The sequence below is a fragment of the Lemur catta genome, chromosome 1 (assembly GCF_020740605.2).
Source record: "Lemur catta isolate mLemCat1 chromosome 1, mLemCat1.pri, whole genome shotgun sequence".
Classification (NCBI taxonomy): Eukaryota; Metazoa; Chordata; class Mammalia; order Primates; family Lemuridae; genus Lemur; species Lemur catta.
This window is the reverse complement of record NC_059128.1, coordinates 224,038,822-224,061,207: the sequence shown is the minus strand read 5'-3', so window position 1 is coordinate 224,061,207 and position 22,386 is coordinate 224,038,822. Positions and strand designations below refer to the sequence as shown.

The 22,386-nt window shown below is 36.7% G+C and overlaps 1 protein-coding gene across 1 annotated transcript in view; it reads right to left on the bottom strand.

The window, feature by feature from the left end:
- The window catches only part of POLQ (DNA polymerase theta), a 98,272-nt gene that overhangs the window by 32,674 nt on the left and 43,212 nt on the right, over positions 1-22,386 (bottom strand). The window contains exons 16-24 of the mRNA XM_045540178.1: positions 17,962-21,074; positions 16,335-16,478; positions 14,805-15,001; positions 12,052-12,292; positions 9,852-10,045; positions 6,517-6,654; positions 4,919-5,093; positions 1,212-1,338; positions 487-608 (exon numbers count right to left, since the gene is read on the bottom strand). Of these exons, the coding sequence (XP_045396134.1) occupies positions 487-608; positions 1,212-1,338; positions 4,919-5,093; positions 6,517-6,654; positions 9,852-10,045; positions 12,052-12,292; positions 14,805-15,001; positions 16,335-16,478; positions 17,962-21,074 (4,451 nt within the window). The remainder of the gene's footprint in view (positions 1-486; positions 609-1,211; positions 1,339-4,918; positions 5,094-6,516; positions 6,655-9,851; positions 10,046-12,051; positions 12,293-14,804; positions 15,002-16,334; positions 16,479-17,961; positions 21,075-22,386) is intronic.

Below are 22,386 nucleotides of genomic sequence, written 5' to 3'. Positions count from 1 at the left end.
TCAGGCAGAAGGATAGACAGGATAGCAAAGGGAAGCAGCAGTGTGGAAAAAGGAAGAAGAAACACAAGAGCAAAGCAAGTCAGAAAGAGAGACAAATTGTGCCCTTAGTGGTCAAGGGAGGAAAGAGATTGAGGAAGGAGAAAGTTGATGAACAGTGACAAATACTGCAGAGAAGTCAAAGAGGATGAGGACTGACAAAATCCATAAGATTTTGCAGAGAGGTTTACAATGACCTCAGTAAACATGGTTTCAGCAAACTGCTGCTGATGAGCACACAGCACAGAAGTTTCACACAGAGAAGATCATGAAGACAATGATGACTGCTGTAGACCTGGCACAGCAAAGGGGAGAGACAGGCTCCACTGCAGAGAAGAAAGACAGAGGGACCACTGTATGTTTCTGGGTCTCACCATACTTCAGACTTTATCAGTGTTTTAAAAACATTCCCACAGCAATGAGAAATTTAAAAACTATCAGCCACCTTACCTGGGAAAGGCACAAAGGCATGTCGCATGCTAACCGAAAATGGCATTCCTCTATCTGCAGCTCTCTCTTCCATCTGTGCCCGGCACCCAGGGTTCAGGCTACAACCCTTCTTATTTTGTCCTCTGTGGTGCAAACATCATCAAATGGACATGAAGCAGTTTCAAACATATGAAAAAGATCTGATTTCTGGTAAAGTCAATATTTCCATCTAAGAAACTTAACAACCTCATCTGAAACTCACTTGGAAGCTTAACAAAGATACCAGATGACTTCTTATAGCAAACATTGAATTAAACATCAAGACGTTTCTGTAATAGCCCTTCCCACAAACTGCTCTTGAGATAATTCACAACATTTACCTTAAGTCAACAAATCCCTTTGACCATATCTAATATAAATATCTGTGCTTTTCCTTCCTTTTATGTGTATACAGGAGGGGAGGAGGGGGAATGTCACTGACATTGCTAAACTCTTCCCTTTAGTATTTCACTTAAATTAAGCATATATCCTGTTGATTTAATTAATGGCCCATGTTTTCAGCCTTTCACCATCAATTAGCTTCTTTATAGACAGACTACAGATTTGAAATGAATAATGCCTAGAACAGAAATGGGTATGTCTGGAACACAAAATTAAACTAATTTCATTATTTTGTCTAATAAACTATTTTTGAGCTATTCATACTCACAAAAGTATATTAATACAGATACAGAGAAACAGTCTACCTGGCCACGGGAAGCAGGCCTTTGCCTATGGCTTGGGAAGGTGGGCTTTCCCCTACCAGCATTGGCATTTTGATCTCAAAATCTCTTGGCACATTCTGAATATTTGGTTCTGTAAAGGTTATTCGTCCTAAAATCAAGCAAAATAAAATATAAAATTAGAAAACAAAGTCTCATATTTATCTTACAGTATTTGTATTTCTGAATATCTTAAAAATTCATGCTCTATCAATGCTAAAAATAAATTTATATAGAAATAAAATATTTTTCATCTTCATGTGTGTAACAATGACAAAATAAGTACAAGACCATACCAATGAATAAATATATGAATCAGATACAATGTTTTACATTCACCTAGTGCTCTAGCAAACAATCCCCTAGAAAGTATCCAGCCATGTAATATGAAAAGAATTTAAAAAAGAAAACAATCCCATGATGAGAACTAATTTGATAAACTGAACTTATTCCTATGCTAAAATGAGTACCAGATGTCAGCACTATAGCAGGTTAGCAGCCATATTAATGAATAAAGCCTAATCAAATGAATCTTAAAGAAATAACAGTGAAGCCTCTAAAAGCCCATCACTTTCAGATATCACCTGGCCAGTTTTCTTCATCATCATTATCATTCATCAAAATAATCAACAATAGTACTGAGAAGTACTAAATCAGATGGAGATTAGAATCACATGGTTAATAATAAATTTTCTAATAAACAGAAAGTTATTTTTAAAAAATGCTTATAAAGCTTTTATTTCCCCCAAACATTTCACATTTTGTTTTTGTAATTATTGAATTTCTCTGAATCATATAAACATTCTTCAAAAAAGGTTTGAGTAATTAATTTTGTTATTGTTCTTATAATATACACAGCAACACTAAAACCCTCTGTTTTATGACACGCTCTTCATTGTAACAGGCTGTCTACTAGCTACTATAAATAATTTCATCTTCTTCTGATATGCATCAGGCTATTTAAGTGCCTTGGACATTGTTTTCCTGAATAAAACTCTGATATTATGTCCCTGTTATTTAGCTTTTAGCACAAAGTAAGTGTTCAATTAATGATAAGTTTTAATATAATTGTTATCACTAAATGGCATGTTCAATGTTACAAAGCTAACAGTTAGCAGAGGAAAGCATCCAAGGCTCTTTCTACATCAGCACATTGTCTTCTTTTCTATGATAATACTTAATAGCACACTGCCCCGCTCTATTAGTAACACTGGCAGATAAAAAAATAAATCACAAAGCATGAATATAACTTAATAGAAATGAATTCTAATCATGAAATGGCTTTGCTATGTTTAGGTAAGTTTGTATTTCTAAAATATTAAAATTATAAAATATTAAAATTATACTTCTAAAATCAATCATAAAACAGAATCACTTTCAGCCTTATAAAGAACAAATGAATGTGCGATTCCTTTGAAAACTCTAGGTTGGTGTTATTTTTTCATCACCAAGGATTTTATTTTACATAAGTTTATAGCATTAGCATATGTTTCAAAGTGAAATTTAAGTTCTAACAGGGCAAGATATGGCTACGAAGGGCCAAGAGGTTAGCTAAATAGGGAAGAAGGAAAAGAGAAAGTTGCTTAGAACAAGGAATAAAGCAGGCAGAGAAAAGCACCTCCTCAGGCCTCCACCCTTAGTAACAGCAGCAGCTGAGACTGAGCACTTCCTAGGAGCCATGCACACACTATTTTAAACCCTCTACATATATTAACCTATTTAAGCCTCAGAATGACCAGATGAGGTAGGATTACTATTACCTTGTTTAATACATGAGAAAACTAGGCACTGAGAAATATCTTGTCTAAAGATTCACAGCACCAAGATACAAACCTTGATTTCTGATTTCAAAGCCCACATTCTATGAGAGGTGAAAGCTGTGGGTCCTACTTCAGTCTTTTATATGTGGCTATCCAATTTTCCCTGATTATCACCTAAGTGCACATTTGGGAATAACACCAATTGGGTATCGGACTGAGGTGGGGGGTGGGGAGAGGGGATGGGTGTATAACTATACGATGAGTGCAATGCGCACTGTCTGGGGAATGGACATGCTTGAAGTTCTGACTCGGGGGGATGGGCGGGACATGGGCAGTGTATGTGGCCTGAACTTTTGTACCCACATGATGATAAGCTGAAATAAAATAAAAAAAAAAGCCCACATTCTATACCACCAATCTGAACTTCTTGCTTCCTCTATGAATGAGTTAAAGGTGCCCTTTTCCCACTGCATATCATGGTTAGCCAATATTTAGAGTTTTGCACTGCCTAGACAAAGAATCCTTTCTTTCCTCACCAGATTACATGCTTACCTGTCCCAACAGGCCCATGAGACACCCAAAGGGCTCTATAGCTTTCTTTTCTGCTTGGGTAAAATAAGACACTCACTCATTATAGAGGCTGCCCCCAGAGGCCTACTTAGATACAACTTGGAGAAATCTTATGAGGCTCAGGAAAAGGCTGGGACTGAAATCAGTAAGATCACTGACTCAAATATCTAATTCCTCTGTATACTTTCATCCAATGTGCTGTCTCAGACATCTCAGTTACTCCATACAAGCACTTAAAAGCCGGAACTGTATCTTATTAAAACTCATCTCTGTAGCCAGATAGTACATATCTATGCTTTGGACGTAGTATGTGTTTTATAAATGTTGTGGAACTTCATTGAGTCCAATGATCAACATTTGAATTCTTCAGCCACCATAAGCAAATATTATATAGGCAGTCCCCAGGTTATGGACGAGATACATTTCTGATAATGTCTTTAGGTCAGATTTGTATGTAACTAGGATCCCTGGTGAACAGTGCATATATGGTAATAATAACAGTAATAATACTACAGTGGCTCACATGTGGTAATAATACAGTGTAATACTGTAATAATAATAACCCTGTACTGTAATAATAAGTTATGGAAATTATTTTGCTCTTTCTTTTAATTCAAACAAACAGAACATAAAAACAAACTCATACAAAAAGTTTAGATAGGAGATAAGAGAAATTTTAAAAAAGAATGTTAAAAGTTAACACCCAATGTCACATCAATACTAGGCTAATAGGAATGTTATGCTTATTTTGATCTTCTAATCAAATCAATAATAACCTTTCCATTTCAATAATTAATCCACTGTGCTGATTTCATTGGAGCATTGCCTTTCACATATTCCATTATTTTCACTTTATAATTGTTCAGACAGTCAAGCTACTGAAGCCTAACGCTTTCCCAGTGAATGATGGCTTCTAGCCTTTCTCTGAATGCTTAATTATTTCTACTTTCGTTCCCATCATAATCACCTTTCTCTTTGCTGCAGGCTCACCTAGACTTGCAGTGGATTTTAAGTTTGGAGGCATGGTCATAAGGGTAAACACAGACTCACAAAATCGAATAAAAAAGTTGAAAGTGATGCTGTGCATAAACAACCCTACAAATAATAAGTCTAGCTGCTAGCATAAAATGTTGTGCCAATGAACTGTTTACGCCATGTGGGTTTGTTTACAAGCATGAAAGAAACTAGTTCCCAAATTATTAACTTATTTAATTATAAATTATTCTTATGGGGAGCCTTGGGAGCCCATTTGTAAGTAAGGAATGCTGTAAGTCAGGTTGTCTGTAACCCAGGGACAGCCTGTATATGAAAAATTTTTTCTTTCAAAATTGGATATTATTCATATTTAAGATTTATCATCACCTGTAGCAGTGTGTGATTGTGATACAGGATAGATTCTTTCCATTCCAAGAAAAGGATTCAAACGCTTTTCCCGCTGCAGGGGAAAGACCACTTTGGTAATTGCATTAGTGATTCTTCTCCATTCTAGTATCAAGCCTGGTAAAGGATGTAATGCCTTTAATTTATTTAAAACATCCTGCCAAAGAAATACAATAAGGTAAGATCGGATTCTCGCCCAAATTTCATTGTAAACTAGAATCTCTTTTAGGTAAATGATACACTCTCAAAATTAAATTGATAACTCCTATATCTACAACTCAAAATCACTGAGTTTTCTTGGAAACCATCATATTGATAAAACTATAACTACACTTCAGAAAATGCAAATGTGATAATGCTGAGCACTATCAATTTACAGCTACCTTTTAAAAAAAATCAATTAAGTGTCAGTTTAGCAAAGTAACAACCTTCCCACACCCCACCAAGAGTTTCCATCATCTCTGTTCTTCATGCATTTTCCCCCTCCATTCCTCACATGACTGGAAGTATCCCAGCTGTTTCCCTTCTTTCCCTGATACTTTGGTTGATACTTTGGTTGATACTTTCCTTGATATGGAAACCATGTGGAAACTAAGACATTTATTTTTAAAACTTTGAATTTTCCATGCTATGGACTTTCAACGAACTATTAAGGAATAGGAACTTGTGGGATAAAAGGGCCAATGAGATCAAGTAAAAAGTTGTACTGCAGCCTGTAGCTGTGGAAACTTCCCAAGAGCAAGGAAGCCATAGCTAATGGTATAAGGATCAAAATTCTATAGAATGGCAACTTGGACAGTTCTGATGCTGTATTTTCTATCCTTATTTTTCCGGAACTTCAGTAAAAATGTAAAATTAAACCCTTTCTCTCTTCTTTCCTACTAATGCATACAGTTTTCATGATTGTGATTAGCAACTTTACTTTGAAATTAGTAGATTAAATTCTTAAAACTCATGGAAAACTTACTATTTTGTCCTGGAACAGAAAAAAATTGTTATATTTGTTCTGGCTGGGTTTGTCTTTTTAAAGGTTCTTCCACACCCTTCTCCATGTTCATATAACTCTATGAATTACATCATACTGGAAGTCCCAGGGTTGTGGATGGCAATAATTAAGTAACGTCTATAGGTCTGAGTTTATAAACCTTTATACTGTTTTAACAATAGAAAGAATACAACTGTTAACTTAGATTATGATCCAGATTTTCTTATTTTTTTAATTTTTTTTTTTAGAGACAGGGTCTTGGTATGTTGCCCAGGCTGGAGTGCAGTGGCTATTCCCAAGTGTGATCATAGCCCCCTGCAGCCTCAAACTCCTGGGCTCAAGCAATCCTCCCACCTCAGCCTCCTGATTAGCTGGACTACAGGCATGTGCCACTGTGCCTGGCTGTAATCCAGATTTTTCAAGCTAGAATGTCTCCACAGATTTTGTGGGCTACCGAACCACAAACCAGTTTGTTTATATCTGGATTAATTCATATGGTGGCCTATGTTGGATCTTGATTTTATCAGCATTCTTTCCAGGCACCAAAATGCTAAAAGTAGTTCAGATTCTGCCCTGTGACTGCCCCAAAAAGCACCTTACTAGTGCTGAACTGTCTTCCCAGCCTTAGCTTGTGTCCGTTGTCTTTCCCTCTTCTGGTAGAACCCAAAGTTTTCTTGCCGCCTGGATTTTTCATCTCTCCATTTGGTGGCAACTTCAATTCCAAAAATAAAACCTGCAAGAAATTAATCCTCCTTTACTCAAGCATCAAAATTCCAAGTACTATCATTAAGAAAATACTTTTCAAAGTCATTTTAGGAACAATCTCTACAGTTCGACATGGTTTGGAAGAATGTTTCTTTGGACAATTTGTAATTATCACATTTAAAAAATTATGGCAATGAAAATTTATATGTCAGGTAGGCTATCCATATCCTAATTTAGGCACTATCAAATTAATACTAACACAAGGCTTTTAAACAGTCAGGAACACAGGCATGTATACTCTGTGCTTAGCAACTAGCAAATAAGCTATTAACATTGAGACTTGAGGTTGCTCTGGGCATTGTGAGCTTTCCTAAATGTGGCTACTCAATAATTTAAACTCCATAGAAGGTTAATATGGAAGCCTACATGGGTATTGTGTGATCACAAAATCAGACAACATACAAAGGAAAGGGTCTGAAAAGCCATCCAGTCCCACTACCACAATGCTGGACCCTGAGAGTCCCTACATCCAAAACATTAGGAGAAGATGGGCAATCCAATGTGGCATTACATGAAGGCTAGAGAGTGGCCAGTAAGCGCTCATTGAAGAAATCAGGCCTACGGAGTGCAGGGATCCAGGCTCTGGGGCAGAGAAAAGATCTCATGTAAACCTAACACTCACTATCTCAAATTAGAGGAGTTAAAACTCAGGCAATTTTGAACCTTATCTACTATACCTACTCATTCACTTATATACCTTGAGTGGGTTTTAATGAACATTAGATTATTTTCCCAGTAATAATTCTAAAAATTGAAACCATTTGCATAAGAATTTTTTCCACAAGTTGGGCCAGGGGTAGAGGGGAAGATAATGCCTATACTTCCCTAGAACAGTAGTAATGACAAAAACAACAATCTGGTTCTAGTTTAAAATAGTGCAAATAACTGAAGTCTTGAGAATGAAAGGTACTGAGGCTTACAATGCATGTTAGTAACTATTTAGCCCAAGAATTATGTTATATAGATATGAACATATACAAGTATAGGGAGTAGGGTTGCCATATTTAGCAAATAAAATTATAGGATGAACAGTTAAATTTCAATTGCATGGAGCATACTTATACTAAAATGTTATCCATTGTTCATGTGGCATTCGAAAAAAATTTCATTGACAAATCATAGTTGTATGCATTTATGGAGTTCCAGGTGATATTTTGATATATGTATACAACGTTGCATGATTAAATTAAGCTAATTCACATATCCATCATCTTGCTTACCTATCATTTTTAATGGTGAGATATTTGAAATTTACCCTATTAATTTTGAAATATATATTAAATAATACATCATTATTGATTACAGTTACTGTTATGCAATAAACCTCAGAATGTATTCCTCCTATCTGAAGCTTTGTACCCTTTGATTAGCAACTCCCTCTTTCCCTCCCTCTCCACCCCACCAGACTCTGATAACTATCATTCCACACTCTCTACTTCCACGAGTTCTACTTTATTAGATTCCACATATAAGTGAGATCATGCAGTATTTGTCTTTCTGTGCCTAGCTTATTTCACTCAGCATCATGTCCTCCAGTTTCATCCATGTTGTCACAAATGATAATATGTAATTCAAATTTAAAACTAGATATCCTATATTTTATCATGTAAACTTAGTACAGATTTCAAAGAGTATATCAATGGCAGAATAGAAGAAAAAACTCAAATAACTGAATAGGAAAAACGAAACAGCATTAAAGGAACAATAAAGCCATGATCCCAGGAAGGAAGACCTATCAGGATTATGGCAACAAAAAGATTTCAAGTTACATATTTAGAATTTCCTTAAGATTCTTTTTTTGGTGAAGCCTTCAGAATTAACTGCGAAAACTTCACATATAAATCACCTCTCCAGGTGACTTCCACTTTAACGTGAAGACATAAGAACAAGCCAGTAACATCAAAAGCCTTGTACTCTAGCCCAGAGTCTGGTCTAGGCCTGTGGTTCACATGCTTTAGCTCCCATTTGGATCACAAGGGCACCAATTCCTGCCTTTGCCCCAACACTGCTTGAACTGAAACCCAGAGATTCTGTATTTTTGATAAGTTCCCTATGTAATTGTATGTGCACTCAGGCTTGGGGACTTTGGGCTAAGGAATTCAAAAGAAGACACACACACACACAAAAAAATCCAAAAGGCAGCACTGAATTCAATACAAGCATAGTACATGATTAAGAGAAACTAAGTTTTTCATTTTCTTTAAAATATGTAATATGTAATTCTGTGGCTTTAAAAAGGTATTTTTAAGGAGATATAACATTTATTAAGCAATTAACATGTGATGGCCTCTATTAATATAAGTGTTTTACACTTATCATTTATGCTTCACAACAACCCTATGAGGTATTTTTATCATAACCCCCTTTGTAGTGATGAAGAAATTGAAGCATAAAGAGTTGATGTACCAGCCCAAGGTCATGAAGCTAGTTAATAAATGGAGGAGGTAAGATTCAAACCCAAGAAGTCTGGCTCTAAAGTCTATGATCTTTACCAATATGCTATATTACTGAATGGCATCTAGAAGACACAGGAACTTCAGTGTTAGCAAGTATAAGCACCCACCCCGTGCTTGTAACCACTCTAAAACAACCCAGCCACCCTTTATAGGGACAGAGTGTGGTAAGAGAAGAGAGCAGAACACCAACCTGTGAAAATGCAACATGAGTAAACTTTGTCAAAATTTATGTAAGATGACAAAAAATCTTAATTAAATTTTTAAAAGCAAGCAGTCACAAAAATCCCTTTTTCATATATGTCTCAGAAAAATATTCAGTTTCCTGAATATTTATTGGGGCACAGAAGGGGTAAGGGATCATGAAATAACTAACTTCTTGGAGAAACAGCTACACTGTCATGCAACTACCACTACCAGTCGTTTGTTCAATAAATATTTAGTCAGTGCTTCCTCTGTTCCTGGCAATTCACTATCTTGTACAGCTTACATTCTAGGAGCCTTCTTTACTACCTACTACCTTCCCATTTCAAAAATACATAAATAAATTAGATGCTAGAATATTCTATTCCTAAAAGCTTTCTGATTAGCTGATTATTTTATTTTACTGAGCTTTGGTGTTTAGGTGAACACACTTAGAAAATAAACACACACACAAATCATTTTAACTCTAAAAATTACTTTTCTGAATTCCCTATTCCCATGATACAACCTGAGCAATGTCTTCTGAACTCGTGAAAGAAAAACTGTGGCCGGCTAGTTGATAGGCCTGGGTCTCAATTGCATCCAGCTTGGCTTGCATTATGTGTTTCTGACTTTCACATTCTGCAGTACTAAAGCCGATTCCATTTAGTTCTAGCAAGGCCAAGCAGTACTGAGAGGGCATTTCCACTTTATGGAAAATATCTGGAAGAAAAAAAGAAAACTAAAATGTTAATTCATCAGTTAAATGCCTAGATCAGCAGCATTACCTAAACTATATCAAATTTGTCTAGAAAAATCCAGAGATGCTACCCAAGCTATCCTTCAGGATCCAGTCTCCTGAGCAGTGTCCTCAAACCAATAATGAAAAGTGGAAAAGTACAGGCACTTAAGCACTAGACTCTTAACCTTGTCTGCGCAGAGAGTAGAGGAGTTGGCAACCTTGTGAACAGTTTGGATTACAAGAGACTACATTTCTCTCAAGATAATGTTTCTGCTTTTACTCTTAGGAGGAGCAAGGTAACCAACCTTATTTGCTGAGCTGACTACAAAAGGTTAATTCTCCAAAATTATTTCCAATATTCCTGGTCCCGTAGTATGCATGTATGCTTGCACAAAGAACTAAACAGAGGCTTTACATTTTCCAGTGCTCTTACAAAATAGTAAAGGAATAAGATTCTTGAAGTAAGAATCACTATCTGCTAACATTTCTTAAAAGAGTAGTCACACTAAATCAGTTTTTCCAGTATGTTCATTAGAATATTAGTCCCAAAGATGCTCTATAAAAAGGATGGAGTTGGCTGGGCATGGTGGCTCATGCCTATAATCCTAGCACTCTGGGAGGCCAAGGCAAGAGCTCAGGAGTTTGAGGCCAGCCTGAGCAAAAGTGAGACCCCGTCTCTACAAAAAATAGAAAAATTAGCTGAGCATGGTGGCGTGCGCCTGTAGCCCCAGCTACTTGGGAGGCTGAGGCAGGGGGATGGCTTGAGCCCAGGAGTTTAAGGTTGAGCTATGATGACACCACTCCAGGAAACCCAGGCTAGGGGCAGACTAGGCAGAGGGAAAGAGAGCTGTGTTCACCCAGCATTATTGCTCATGAGCATAGGAGCAGTCCGAAGCATGTGTGCCACATACCCCTACTCCTTGGCCTGCCTCCATTGGCTTAGAGTAGCCAAATTTGAAATACTGCAGTGCCTATACCAGAGCTGCTAATTAACACCACTTAAGCAGGAAAGCCTTCTCTGAACATACAAGTCAGTCTGATCCATGTGTCTGTTATTCCACCCTAGTGATGTTGGAAGGAACATTCCTACCAGCACAGAGGGTTTGTGGTAGCGGTAAAGATAATAATTATAATAATCAACTAATAATAATAAGCACCTACTCTGTGACAAACACTGCACTACATTCACTATTTTATTTAATCCTTGTAACAACTTTCTAAGAACCAGACTTAAAGAATGTCAATTGCTTACCCAAAGTCCCCCCGGGTCTGTGTGAACTCATCAGTCTGCTGTTTCTAGTACCTATTGATCAGTCAATAAATTCACAGTGTAATCTCCTCACCATGAAGCCAACTTTGTTCCACTTAGCCATCTCTACTATAAGCATTTGTTATGCTCTCCGAAGTCAAAGTACTCAATCTGGGCCAGCAGACTACACAATAAATTCATGTTATTTGTCATGAGTGAAAAATAGAATCTCATGAATATCCTTTGCTGAAAAAACAACTGTTAATAATTCTAAAAAGAAAACAGCTCACTTTTTCAAATCCATGAAGGATGTCTTCTAAGTGTGAATAAAAATCATTTGATAAAGTTCAAATATGAAATCAGTAACAACCGAATAAAATGCCACTAATTCTCTTCATTACAATAAGGTCAGAGGTGAGCAAGCTACGGCCAAACTAGAACTGGATGCATGTTTCTGTAAATAAAATGTTGCTGAAAAACAGCCACACCCATTTGTTTTGGTATTGTCTATGGCTGCTCTCATGTCACAGAGTGTTTAATATTTATAATAGACCATCTGGTCCACAAAGCCAAAAATATTTATTATCTGGACTTTTACAGAAAAAAGTTTGTTGACATCCTGCACTAGACAATCCAAAGGTAGATATGAAATGTATAATTTGCCAACCTGTGATAAAGAGTGGCTAAATATATACATCCCCAGTCTGTAACGTAAAAATACTAGAAACTTGGTTTTACCTTGAAGGTTTTCCTTCTGCAACAGTAAGTTGAGTTGATTCATAGAGTTGAAGACGAGAATGGACTCTACAGATGCTCTATATCGCCCAGAATGCTCAGCGCTGACATTCAGCCCCAGGCTTTGAATTCCTTGGCCAGTCTCCATCCCTTCTAGGAGTGGAAGCTCATGAGGAATAAAACTGGTAACTATGCTATGAAGAGTTGGCTCCTTAGAATCTGGATCTAGTAACCAGCATGCCACCTGAATGGGAGAGCAATCAGAACATTCTCTTGATTTTTTTCAAAGACATTTCTGCACCCTTAAATTAAAAGAAGAAAAAAAGAAAGTTCTTACCTAATCTCACTCATTTCCATTTAAAACTTATACAGTGGTCTTCCCAGGAAAAGAGACGGAAAGAATAATTGTACCAGGACTCATTATTGGTACTATTAAGAGCAGTGGCCTTTAAAGAAAGAAAAGTCATAACTTTTCTATTACCACAATGCTCCTGGCTGATCCACTTCTGAAGTAGGCTTGAAAACCAAGTGTCTCTTAGCAAACTGAAACTGTGCATCTGAAAATGAAGATGGACTCTTCTCCACTAAGGCTAATTTTGACTATGCTACTATAATAAAGATGAGACTATATGGTTTTAGGCTTATTTAGTTCTTTCAACATCAAAAGAATTGAGGCATAAATATTTTGCCATTAAAAGTTCATATCCGGCTGGGCACGGTGGCTCATGCCTGTAATCCTAGCACTTGGGAGGCTGAGGCGGGTGGATCGTTTGAGCTCAGGAGTTCGAGCAAGAGCGAGACTCCGTCTCTACTAAAAATAGAAAGAAATTATGTGGACAACTAAAAATATATAGAAAAAATTATCCAGGCATGGTGGCGCATGCCTGTAGTCCCAGCTACTCGGGAGGCTGAGGCAGAAGGATTGCTTGAGCCCAGGAGTTTGAGGTTGCTGTGAGCTAGGTGGATGCCATGGCACTCACTCTAGCCTGGGCAACAGAGCGAGACTCTGTCTCAAAAAAAAAAAAAAGTTCATATCCAGAGTTTCAGAAAGTCTCTAGACTTTCCCCCAAGGATGGAGGTCTATTGTCAGGACCCTCTGCCTGGTCATTTGATTGTTATTTTTGGCTTCCCCAAGAGACTAGGAAACCTGTAGTTTCTAATACTAGATCTAGTAGATCATGAAGTGGATTTGGAATAAGGAAATCTAAGCCCTGTTCATAATTCTGACAATTACTATGTGACTCAGTTACTTCTTTTGTACATTAAGAATGACATTTTAAAGGGGAGTATTTAATGAGACAGCCTGATATAAAATTTGACAAATGCTTCTTATAAAAGTAAGATTTTTTAAAATAATAGCCTATCCTTTTGCATTAAAAATATTGTGATTAACAAAACCAATCATGGAATATTTCAAGTCATTTAAGACAAAGGTGTTATATAAATCTGAGGTGCTACTATAGTTTTAATGAGAAGCTCATATTACCCAGATATTTTGGACTCTAGAAAAATCAAAATTATGTGACAATCTTTTATATCCAGTAAAGGTCAGTTTAGAAACTACATAGGGCTGGGCACCATGACTCGTGCCTGTAATCCTAGCACTTTGGGCGGCTGAGGTGAAAGGATTGTTTAAGACTAGGAGTTTGAGACCAGCCGGAGCAAGAGCAAGACTCCTTTCTACAAAAAAATAGAAAAATTAGCCAGGTGTGGTGGCATGAGCCTGTAGTCCCGGCTACTTGGGAGGCGGAGACAGGAGGATCGCTTCAGCCCGGGAATTTGAGGTCGCTGTGAGCTATGATGATGCCACTGCACTCTAGCCCGGGCAACCGAGCAAGACCCTGTCGGGAAAGGGAAAAGGAAAGAAGGAAAGGGAAAAGGAGAAGGAAAGGGAAAGGGAAAAGGAGGAAGAAACTATACATAATGTATAACATGTAAACCAAGCCTGGCTTGAAGTATAGAAAAGGGCAGTATCTTTAGTTTACCTGATGCTGCCTTTGAAAATCTTTGCCAAAAAAAAACCTAAGGAAACTGAGAAACTAAAAAGTATCCTATTATTATTAATTATATTGATAATAATTACCAAAAATTATCATTTCTCAACTCTAAATTGAAACTCTGTATGCCTCACGTAACATGTAGGAAAAATGTATCTCTTTGAAGGCTCTAATATTTAAATGTCTTCTTTAAGTGCATAATACTAAGTGTGTATTAAAATGACATAATTTGCACTTTCCTTGATAACTGAGAGTCATCATGACAATGAGTGTATCACACTTTGCTATTAAGCAGGAAAATTTTCAGGGGCTAGAAAGGTGATTTTCCTCTACACCAATTGGTCCCTATCTTACAATCCTTTTAACATCACGCACCTTTTGGATTTTCTACCTCCACCCTCAGGAATATTTGAAACATCCTGCTATCATATACCTAAATCTAACATTCTCATTTCATTTCTAATTTACTGTTCAACACAAAATTTAGACGTTATGACCAAAATTAAAATTTGTTTAAAATCTCTGAGGAAAGATAAACATCAGGGCTCAGAATTTGTGACACCTCTGTTTATATGTACACAAAGGCATTTGTGTGCCTGATATTCTATTCTGGGTGGATAAGGTTATTGAATAAAAAAGTGACTATCCTAAAAGACTAAGCTGCATTACTGAAGCTAAATAAATACCAAGTCATTTAAGAATTAATCCTAAACTCTGAAATTATTTTTAAGTATATAAAAATTAAATATGACACAGAACCTTAGGATCTTCATAGCCTTGCTTGAGGGAGATGCCACAGGACAGAAGAAGAATTTTATAGGTCTGGATGAAGTCATAGATGACAACAGAATGTTCCTTATCAGAGTCCTTTTGCAAGCAGGATTGAAGGTACCACATCCTGTCTTTCACAGTCAGGCTTGGATCCAGAGAAGGTGGAATCAAACTGGCACTAATTTCTTTTAAAAAAAAAAAAAAGGCTTAAGGCAAAAATTACATTCATTCATTTGAAGCAGCAATCTTTAGCACAAAGACTGAGAAAGACTCAGAAGCTAAGACTGCGGTCCCCAATCCCAGGGCCGCAGACCAGTACCGGTCCACAGTCTGTTAGGGACTGGGTTGCAGAGCTCCACACCCCCACCTCCCACTCCTCACACCTCCTCTCCTGTGGAAAAATTGTCTTCCATGAAACTTAGGAACCGGGGTGGTGGGGCACACAGGAGGAGGTGAGCAAGTGTATTTATAGCCATTCCCCATCACATCACTGCCTGAGCTATACCTCCCTCCCCCACCCCCCCATCCCCCGTCCCTGGAAAAATTGTCTTCCATGAAACCAGTCCCTGGTGCCAAAAAACTTGGGGACTGCTGGCCTAAGGGACTGGTTCCATGTTACCACTAATTCAGCATGACCTTATCCAGGTCATATCGGCTATTTAGATAAAGTGCTTCATAATCTAAAAATTATGATCTGGGCTAGAAGATTTATAATGCTTTATTTAATTATTTGGAAGAAATTTCTAAAAATCAAGACTTGTGAAAATAAAATTACATTTCTCAGAAGGAGTTAAAGACAGGAAAGGTATTTTGAAATGAATTTTAAAGGCAGATTTAGTATGAACATATAATGTTATATCAAAAATAAAAGAATTCTTAGAAGTTCAAGTAACTACTCAACCCAAAATATTTTCCTATAAAATAAATGAATATATTTCATGTTTTCTAAGGAACAGACTATATAGCATACTTTAAAATGTTTCCTTATTAATTTTGCTCCTGTTCAAAACCAACCAATCAGCTGGGTATCTAATAACCATAATCAGATCACAAAGTATTTCCAGATCATATCCTTTCAATTCCAAAGACTTCTCCAAAGGTTGTGTGATTCAACTACTATAGATTTCTCTCAACATGGCCTTTACATGAGTTTCAGACCCAGTCAATGGGAGGAAAAAAAGACTGAAAAGAAACTGCTATGATCCAGTCTTCAAAAGCAAACCCTGAAGGTGGCAAGGGAGTCCCTGAAGTTCCACTGCCCCCTTAGATTAACAAAAAAAAACATAGCATTAATGGCCTCACAAGACAAGGAGTGGGAAGGGAGGTGCTTCTTAAAACATTCATTCTATTTAATATATGTAATAGTGTACATATTAGCTGCTCTCTAAATAATTTTTTTAATTCTAAAATTAAATCTTAGGTAAATATATCAGAAAATAATTCTCAACAAGCAAGATCACTACTCTAATAGATTTTACAATAATTATATGGTAGCTTAGCCAAACACTGATTACTTACCAGAATGCTTTTGTTCTTTTTGCAATGAAAAATAATAGGCATCCCTTCCACCCCAGCATATTGCCAGTCCAACCACCAAGATGTCATCACAGCCTTTAATGGGAAATCCGTCATCTCTAATAGGAGTTTCCTGAGGTGAGCTAGCTAAATAAACCAAAAGTGAAAAAGTTAAAAATCTCTAAAAATAAAGACATTAAATTATGAAAACAATAATAAAAACTACATTTGATAGGCAAAATTTCCAGATCCTAAATTATGCATTATTTGGACAGTGATTTTTAGGTATAAGAGATTACTAGGCTTCTCATCAATTAAGATAACTATCACTATGATAAATCTACCCAGGGCCAGGTACAGTGGCTCAAGACTGTAATCTCAGTACATTGGGAGGCTGAGGCAGTAGGATCATTTGAGACCAGGAGTTTAAGATCAGCCTGGGCAACATAGTGGAGACCCCATCTCTATAAAAAAAAAAACAAACCTGAGGTGGCACACACCTGTAGTCCCAGCTACCGTGGAGGCTGAGGCATGAGGATTGCTCAAGCCTTGAATTCCTGGGCTCATATATGTATACTTAATTAATATACATAATTAAGTATAACTTTGTATCTGGAGTCAACTTTTTTCCTAAAATAATGCATCTCCAATTTTACAAAGGCCAAGAGCCAATGTGTCTTATTTACAGTTAAATCCCCAATGCCAGGAATATGACTGGCACATAGGAACTCAATGCATATTTATTAAATTTTAAATGAATGTTTCTATCCTTCTAGCCTCCAGCACAGAGCCTGATACAGAATATGTGCTCAATTTTATGTTTATTGGATAAAAAGTGGGATGTGCTTTTCAACACTGAAAGTACATAAATAAAGCTTGTCGTTAACACATCTGCTCCATGAATTGAAAATCAAACATTCAGGCTTTTATGAACAAATTCATTCATAAATACTGAGATTTAACAAATCTAATCAAACCTCATTACCACAACAGGTTGTCAAACTGACTATAGCTATTCCCCATGATCCAGAATCCAGGGTTCATGCAATATGATAGGAATACACATCGTATTACTTGACCTAAAGGTTCAACTCTCTCAAAACCTGGAAGCGGTCTACAAGGCTTCAGAATCAACATTTCAGCATAGAATTCATGACTATCACTGAAAGTGAAAGTTCTACATGACAAAAGTCTTAGAAAATATAGCTAATGCACATTGTGAAAATAGTTCCTATTTGCTATGTACTTTTTTTATTATATAAGCCTGCAAGTATATTACAATTTAATAGGAAATAATTCATGAGCACTGATGATTAATAAAAACCATTGTTACAACATTAAAATACCATAAAGGTCACATCCATATTCAAAATATATCTTTATTTTTATAAATTTATATTCTACTTAATATAGTATATATTGCATGCACCTCTTATAATAGAAGGGAACTACTAATACTCTAGTTGTGCTGAATAGATACAGCTGTTCTACACATAAGTACACACAGAAAATACTTACTAAATTTTGGGTAGATTACACTTAATATCCAACACTGACAAATCTAAATCTCATCTCAGTCTACTAACTATAAATAAATGTGAAAAAATTAAAATTAAAAAAAAATTCTTACCTTGCTTAAATCTACCACCAATAGTAGCAGTTTTAGAAGATGACAAACTTCTAATTTTTTCACAAGCCAGTGAGATGGAAAATCGCTTTTTGCACTGCCACTCCTTAATGAATGTTTGAAAAAGAGTTTGGTCACTTGCTACATCAATTATGACCAAACTTTCTGAACTGCATGAGGCTGGAGTTAACTGCAATTCATCCTGTGATGACTGCAGTGAAAAACTTGCATCTCTAATAGGGTTATCATCTTTGAAATCACTTTTACTCTCTGGATTTAAATTGTGGTCTTTAATATCTGAAGGTAAGCCAAATGAATAACTTTCACCAGGTTGTAAAACACTACTAGTTTTCCAAAGTTTCACAGGTGGTCCAAGAATCCCTGGACATGCCAGCTTAGAAGCAGATGTTGGAACGGGTGTGGGAGGAATGAGACCATTATCATCAACTATACAGTTTTCTTTACAAGGCAAGAGGGATGAGGTTTCACCATGATTGGCATTGTTCTCTAGTGCCTCAATCTTGTTTTTTACTTCATAATTAGGGGAAAATGAAAATCCCTGCACTTGATTTGTCTCCAAATTTGAAATCTCCTCCTGTTTCTCATTTAACTCTGTATTTTTTCTTTTCAAACCAGACAAGTTTACAGTCGTTAATTTTAGCTTTTCACTTCCTGGAGGACTGGACACTTTATCTAAAATCCTTTGTAGTCCTGGACTTAGATCAAATGAGGCCCCTGACCAGATGAATGAATGATTTTGCCCTGTCCCAGTTAATTTGGACTTTTGAGCCCTTTCATCTTGAGCTCCTCCAATTACCTCTTCTTGGGAGTGATCATTACCTACAATTACCAGATCACTTAGTTCTAACGCTTTAAGAGATACTACAGTATCATGTTTCTCTTGGATAGAAGATATACCTACATTGTCCAAAGCTTCAACCATCTGAACAGAATCCATTTCTGAAAACATAATAGATTCATCACTGAAACAAGTCAATTGCTGCTGGATATCTTCATTCTTATTCATATTTGATTTTTTAATTGGGCCTTCTTGTTGTAAACACAGAGAATCACTGAAATGGTTTGATGTTATTTCAGAAGGAAGGGGTTCTTTTGCTTGCACATCAGGTGGTTGTTCTTTTACTAGGTAGTCTTCACTAAAACTGTCAAATAGTAAACTATCACTCATATTCAAACTTGTTTCAGGAACTGGCAGACATTCTCCTTCTATACCAGTGGGAGTTCTCTTTTGTGGAACCAGAGGTATGACTGGTTTCACAGTTTCTTGTGTTTGATAATCTTGAAGAAAACTATTTAATTGGGAGTCAGTAACAGAAAGTTCATTCCCTTTAAAACAAAGAGCATTTTCCTCCAATAGTATTGGAGAATGAAAAATTGGGTTTTCTGGAGTCAGGATATCAACCCCATGAGAAGCAGTGCTTTGTTTCATAGTACCTATAGTCTTAAAGCTCAAATGATCTATATCAGTCCTTCCTGGAGAATGCTGTTCACCAGGAAAAGTAATATGAAACTCATTCTGAAAAGAGCTAATCGAGTTTTGTTTGTCTAAGCTCTTCTGCATTATCCCTGCTGTTAGGTTGATGTCTTTTGCTCCTTGTTTGGCATTTTCAGTTGACATCTGTTGTATTATTTTCTCTGACTGAGTATCCAAGTAGAAGCTATCTTCAAAATCACAGAGGACTAAACCTAAGTCAGAAACATGATTAGTTTTGTTTGTTGCATAAGTATCTGTTTTTTCTTGTATTCTAGAGGTACTTAGAAAATTCTCACGCTGGCCTCCTAATTTACCAAATGTTCCAGTTGAGAGAAGTATTCCACTGGGTATCTCAGTTTTGTTTACATTATCTCCTAATGCCTGAAAATGATTTAGTTTATTTTCCTCAGTATTAAACTTTATACTTTCACATTTAATAGTCGTAACATTTGAGTCTCTATTCATATAACTACTGACTGCCTCACAGGGCATTTGTCTCTCTACTATGTTTTTCTGTTTGGTATAAGTGTTTGTCTGTTTATTAGATTGCTTTTCTGGGCAGTGGTTAACTGCATAAGTGTCATGGTGTTTCACATGAACATTCTGGTTTTCTGAATCATTGTGTAGCAGCACTTCATTTATTTTTTCTGTCTCAACAACAGCTAATCCTCTTCCATTTTCACTAACCACCCCACTGGCTTGACAATCCATGTTTTTACTCTGGGATCCTGTGATACAATGTTCCATAAGAGTATCATTAGTTAATGTTCTGTTCCTTGAACAACTTCGTTTTATTTGCAATGGGAATGATGTTTTGTTACATTTTTCCTCAGCACAAAAAGATACATTTTTAACAAATGGCCCTGGATTTCTAAATTCCATATTCTCCCCATCTAAGGTAAATGGGTCTTCACAAAGAATAGGACTACTCTGTCCTTGTAAGTCAATTCTGTACATTCCAGAGTCTTTCAGAGGGCTACTGTCCCTAGTTTGCTTTGAATGCTTACTATGTTTCCAAGATAGAAAAGATGTGCTCATCTTTTCTGAGCTGAAATTCAAAGCTGCCATCTTTGTTTTCTCAAATGAGAAAGTCTGAACAACTTTCTTAGTGCTTGTTTTTCCACCATTCAGAGAGGTTCCTGTCTTTTCTTTATTTATGTCCAAGGAAGCCCGTTTTCTTGTTCTGAAGATGGAATGTCTCTGATGTTCTTGATTGCTGTCCTGGAACGTACAACAAAAAGAACTTGTATGCTCTCTACTTTTATCTAAATCTTGTACTATATTTGGTGAATGCTTAACATAAGAATCACTAACTATCATGTTACTTTTGCTCTTTCCTGTTAATCTTTTACAAAATCTCTTAGTTTGGGATATAAAAGTATGTTTCTTCACTTCTGACTCACTCCTGGCTGATGAATGTGTACCAGAATTTAAAAGGGAATATGGATTCCACTGCACTCCCATTTCAACTAAGTCCTGCTGCAGAATCATTTTGGCTTCTTCCACTACAAGGGCTGCTGCTTCCCTTTCAGTTAAACTTTTTTTGCCAGTCACCCAAATAGTTCGCATATTCCGACGTTCTTCAACAGCTTCCTCTTCCTCATCTACTGCCTTTCGGGCACTATAAAAAGGAGATAGGAAAAAAAAGAAATGAATGCATTGATTTGTTCATTCATACAACAAATATTTATTAAGGATTCAATCTGAGCTGTTCTAAGAATTGAAGAAACAGCACTGAAGCAGAGAGAGATGTATCTGCTCTCAAGGCACTTACATTCTAGTTGGAGAATTCAGAAAATAAACACATGTTTTAAATGCATTCTGTGTCAACTGGTGAAAACAGTTGTATAAAAAAATGAAGCACCAAAAAGGGGAGGGTGGCTCTGCAATTTTTAAACAGCATAATAAGGGAAGGCCTCACTAAGACAGATTCTTTAAGGAAAAGCCTAAAAAAAAAAGTGAGGCTCATAAAATTTTCACTGAAAACAAATCCTCCTAGATAATACAACTGGACAAAGTATTTGAAGATAACAGAGAATGACCAAAAGAAAGGAGAAATTGGGTGAGGTGGGGGAGGGGTAGTGAGATTTAGAAGAAAGAAATGGCAATGGGTGAATTTTCACACTTTTTACCTGAAGGCAGGCCCCAATCAGTACCATGTAGGTTGGCTAAAAACTTGGATAAAAACCTAAAGTTCATCAATTGACAGAATTCAGAACAGAGCTAAGGGTAAATACATTAGTTAGAAATTGAAGACAGAAAGTCAAGAAATCAAAGAGCTACAGAAAGAGAACTCCAAATTCTTTATATGAACTCCGCCCAAATATCTGGCTGACCTCTAAATTATGCAAGTGTGGGCAGATTCCAAGCAACCAGTTAAAAGTCTAAACAACTGAACAGAGATACTGTCCACCACAGAAAGACAAAGTTTGGACTTTGAATTCAGCCAAACTGACAAAATATCAATTTTCTTCAGAGTAGCATAACACAGTCTAGCTAGACCCTAAAAGGTCAAACATATATACAATTGAAGTAGTAGCAGAAAGAGAGAGATGGTCTGGGGCATACAAATTATGGAAGACATAATGGCTGAGAGACTTCTGCTTCCAACCAAGATGAAGTAATAGGAACCAATTTAGTCTCTCACCTAAAATAACTAAAAAACTGAAGGTAGGTCATAAAAGACATTGTAGCTTCCAGCAATGGAAGTTTGAATCACTCACTCTGGAAGAAGCCAACCAAGAAGTCTTATGGAGAAGTACATGTGGATGACAACTGAGGCATCAGGCATCAACTTGCCAATATGTGTGTGTAGCATCTTGGAAGCAGACCCAAGTCAAGCTTTCAGAGGACTACAGTCCCAGCCAACAACTTAACTACGATGTCATGAAGATACCCCAAACCAGAGCCACCAGCAAAAGTGTTCCCAAATC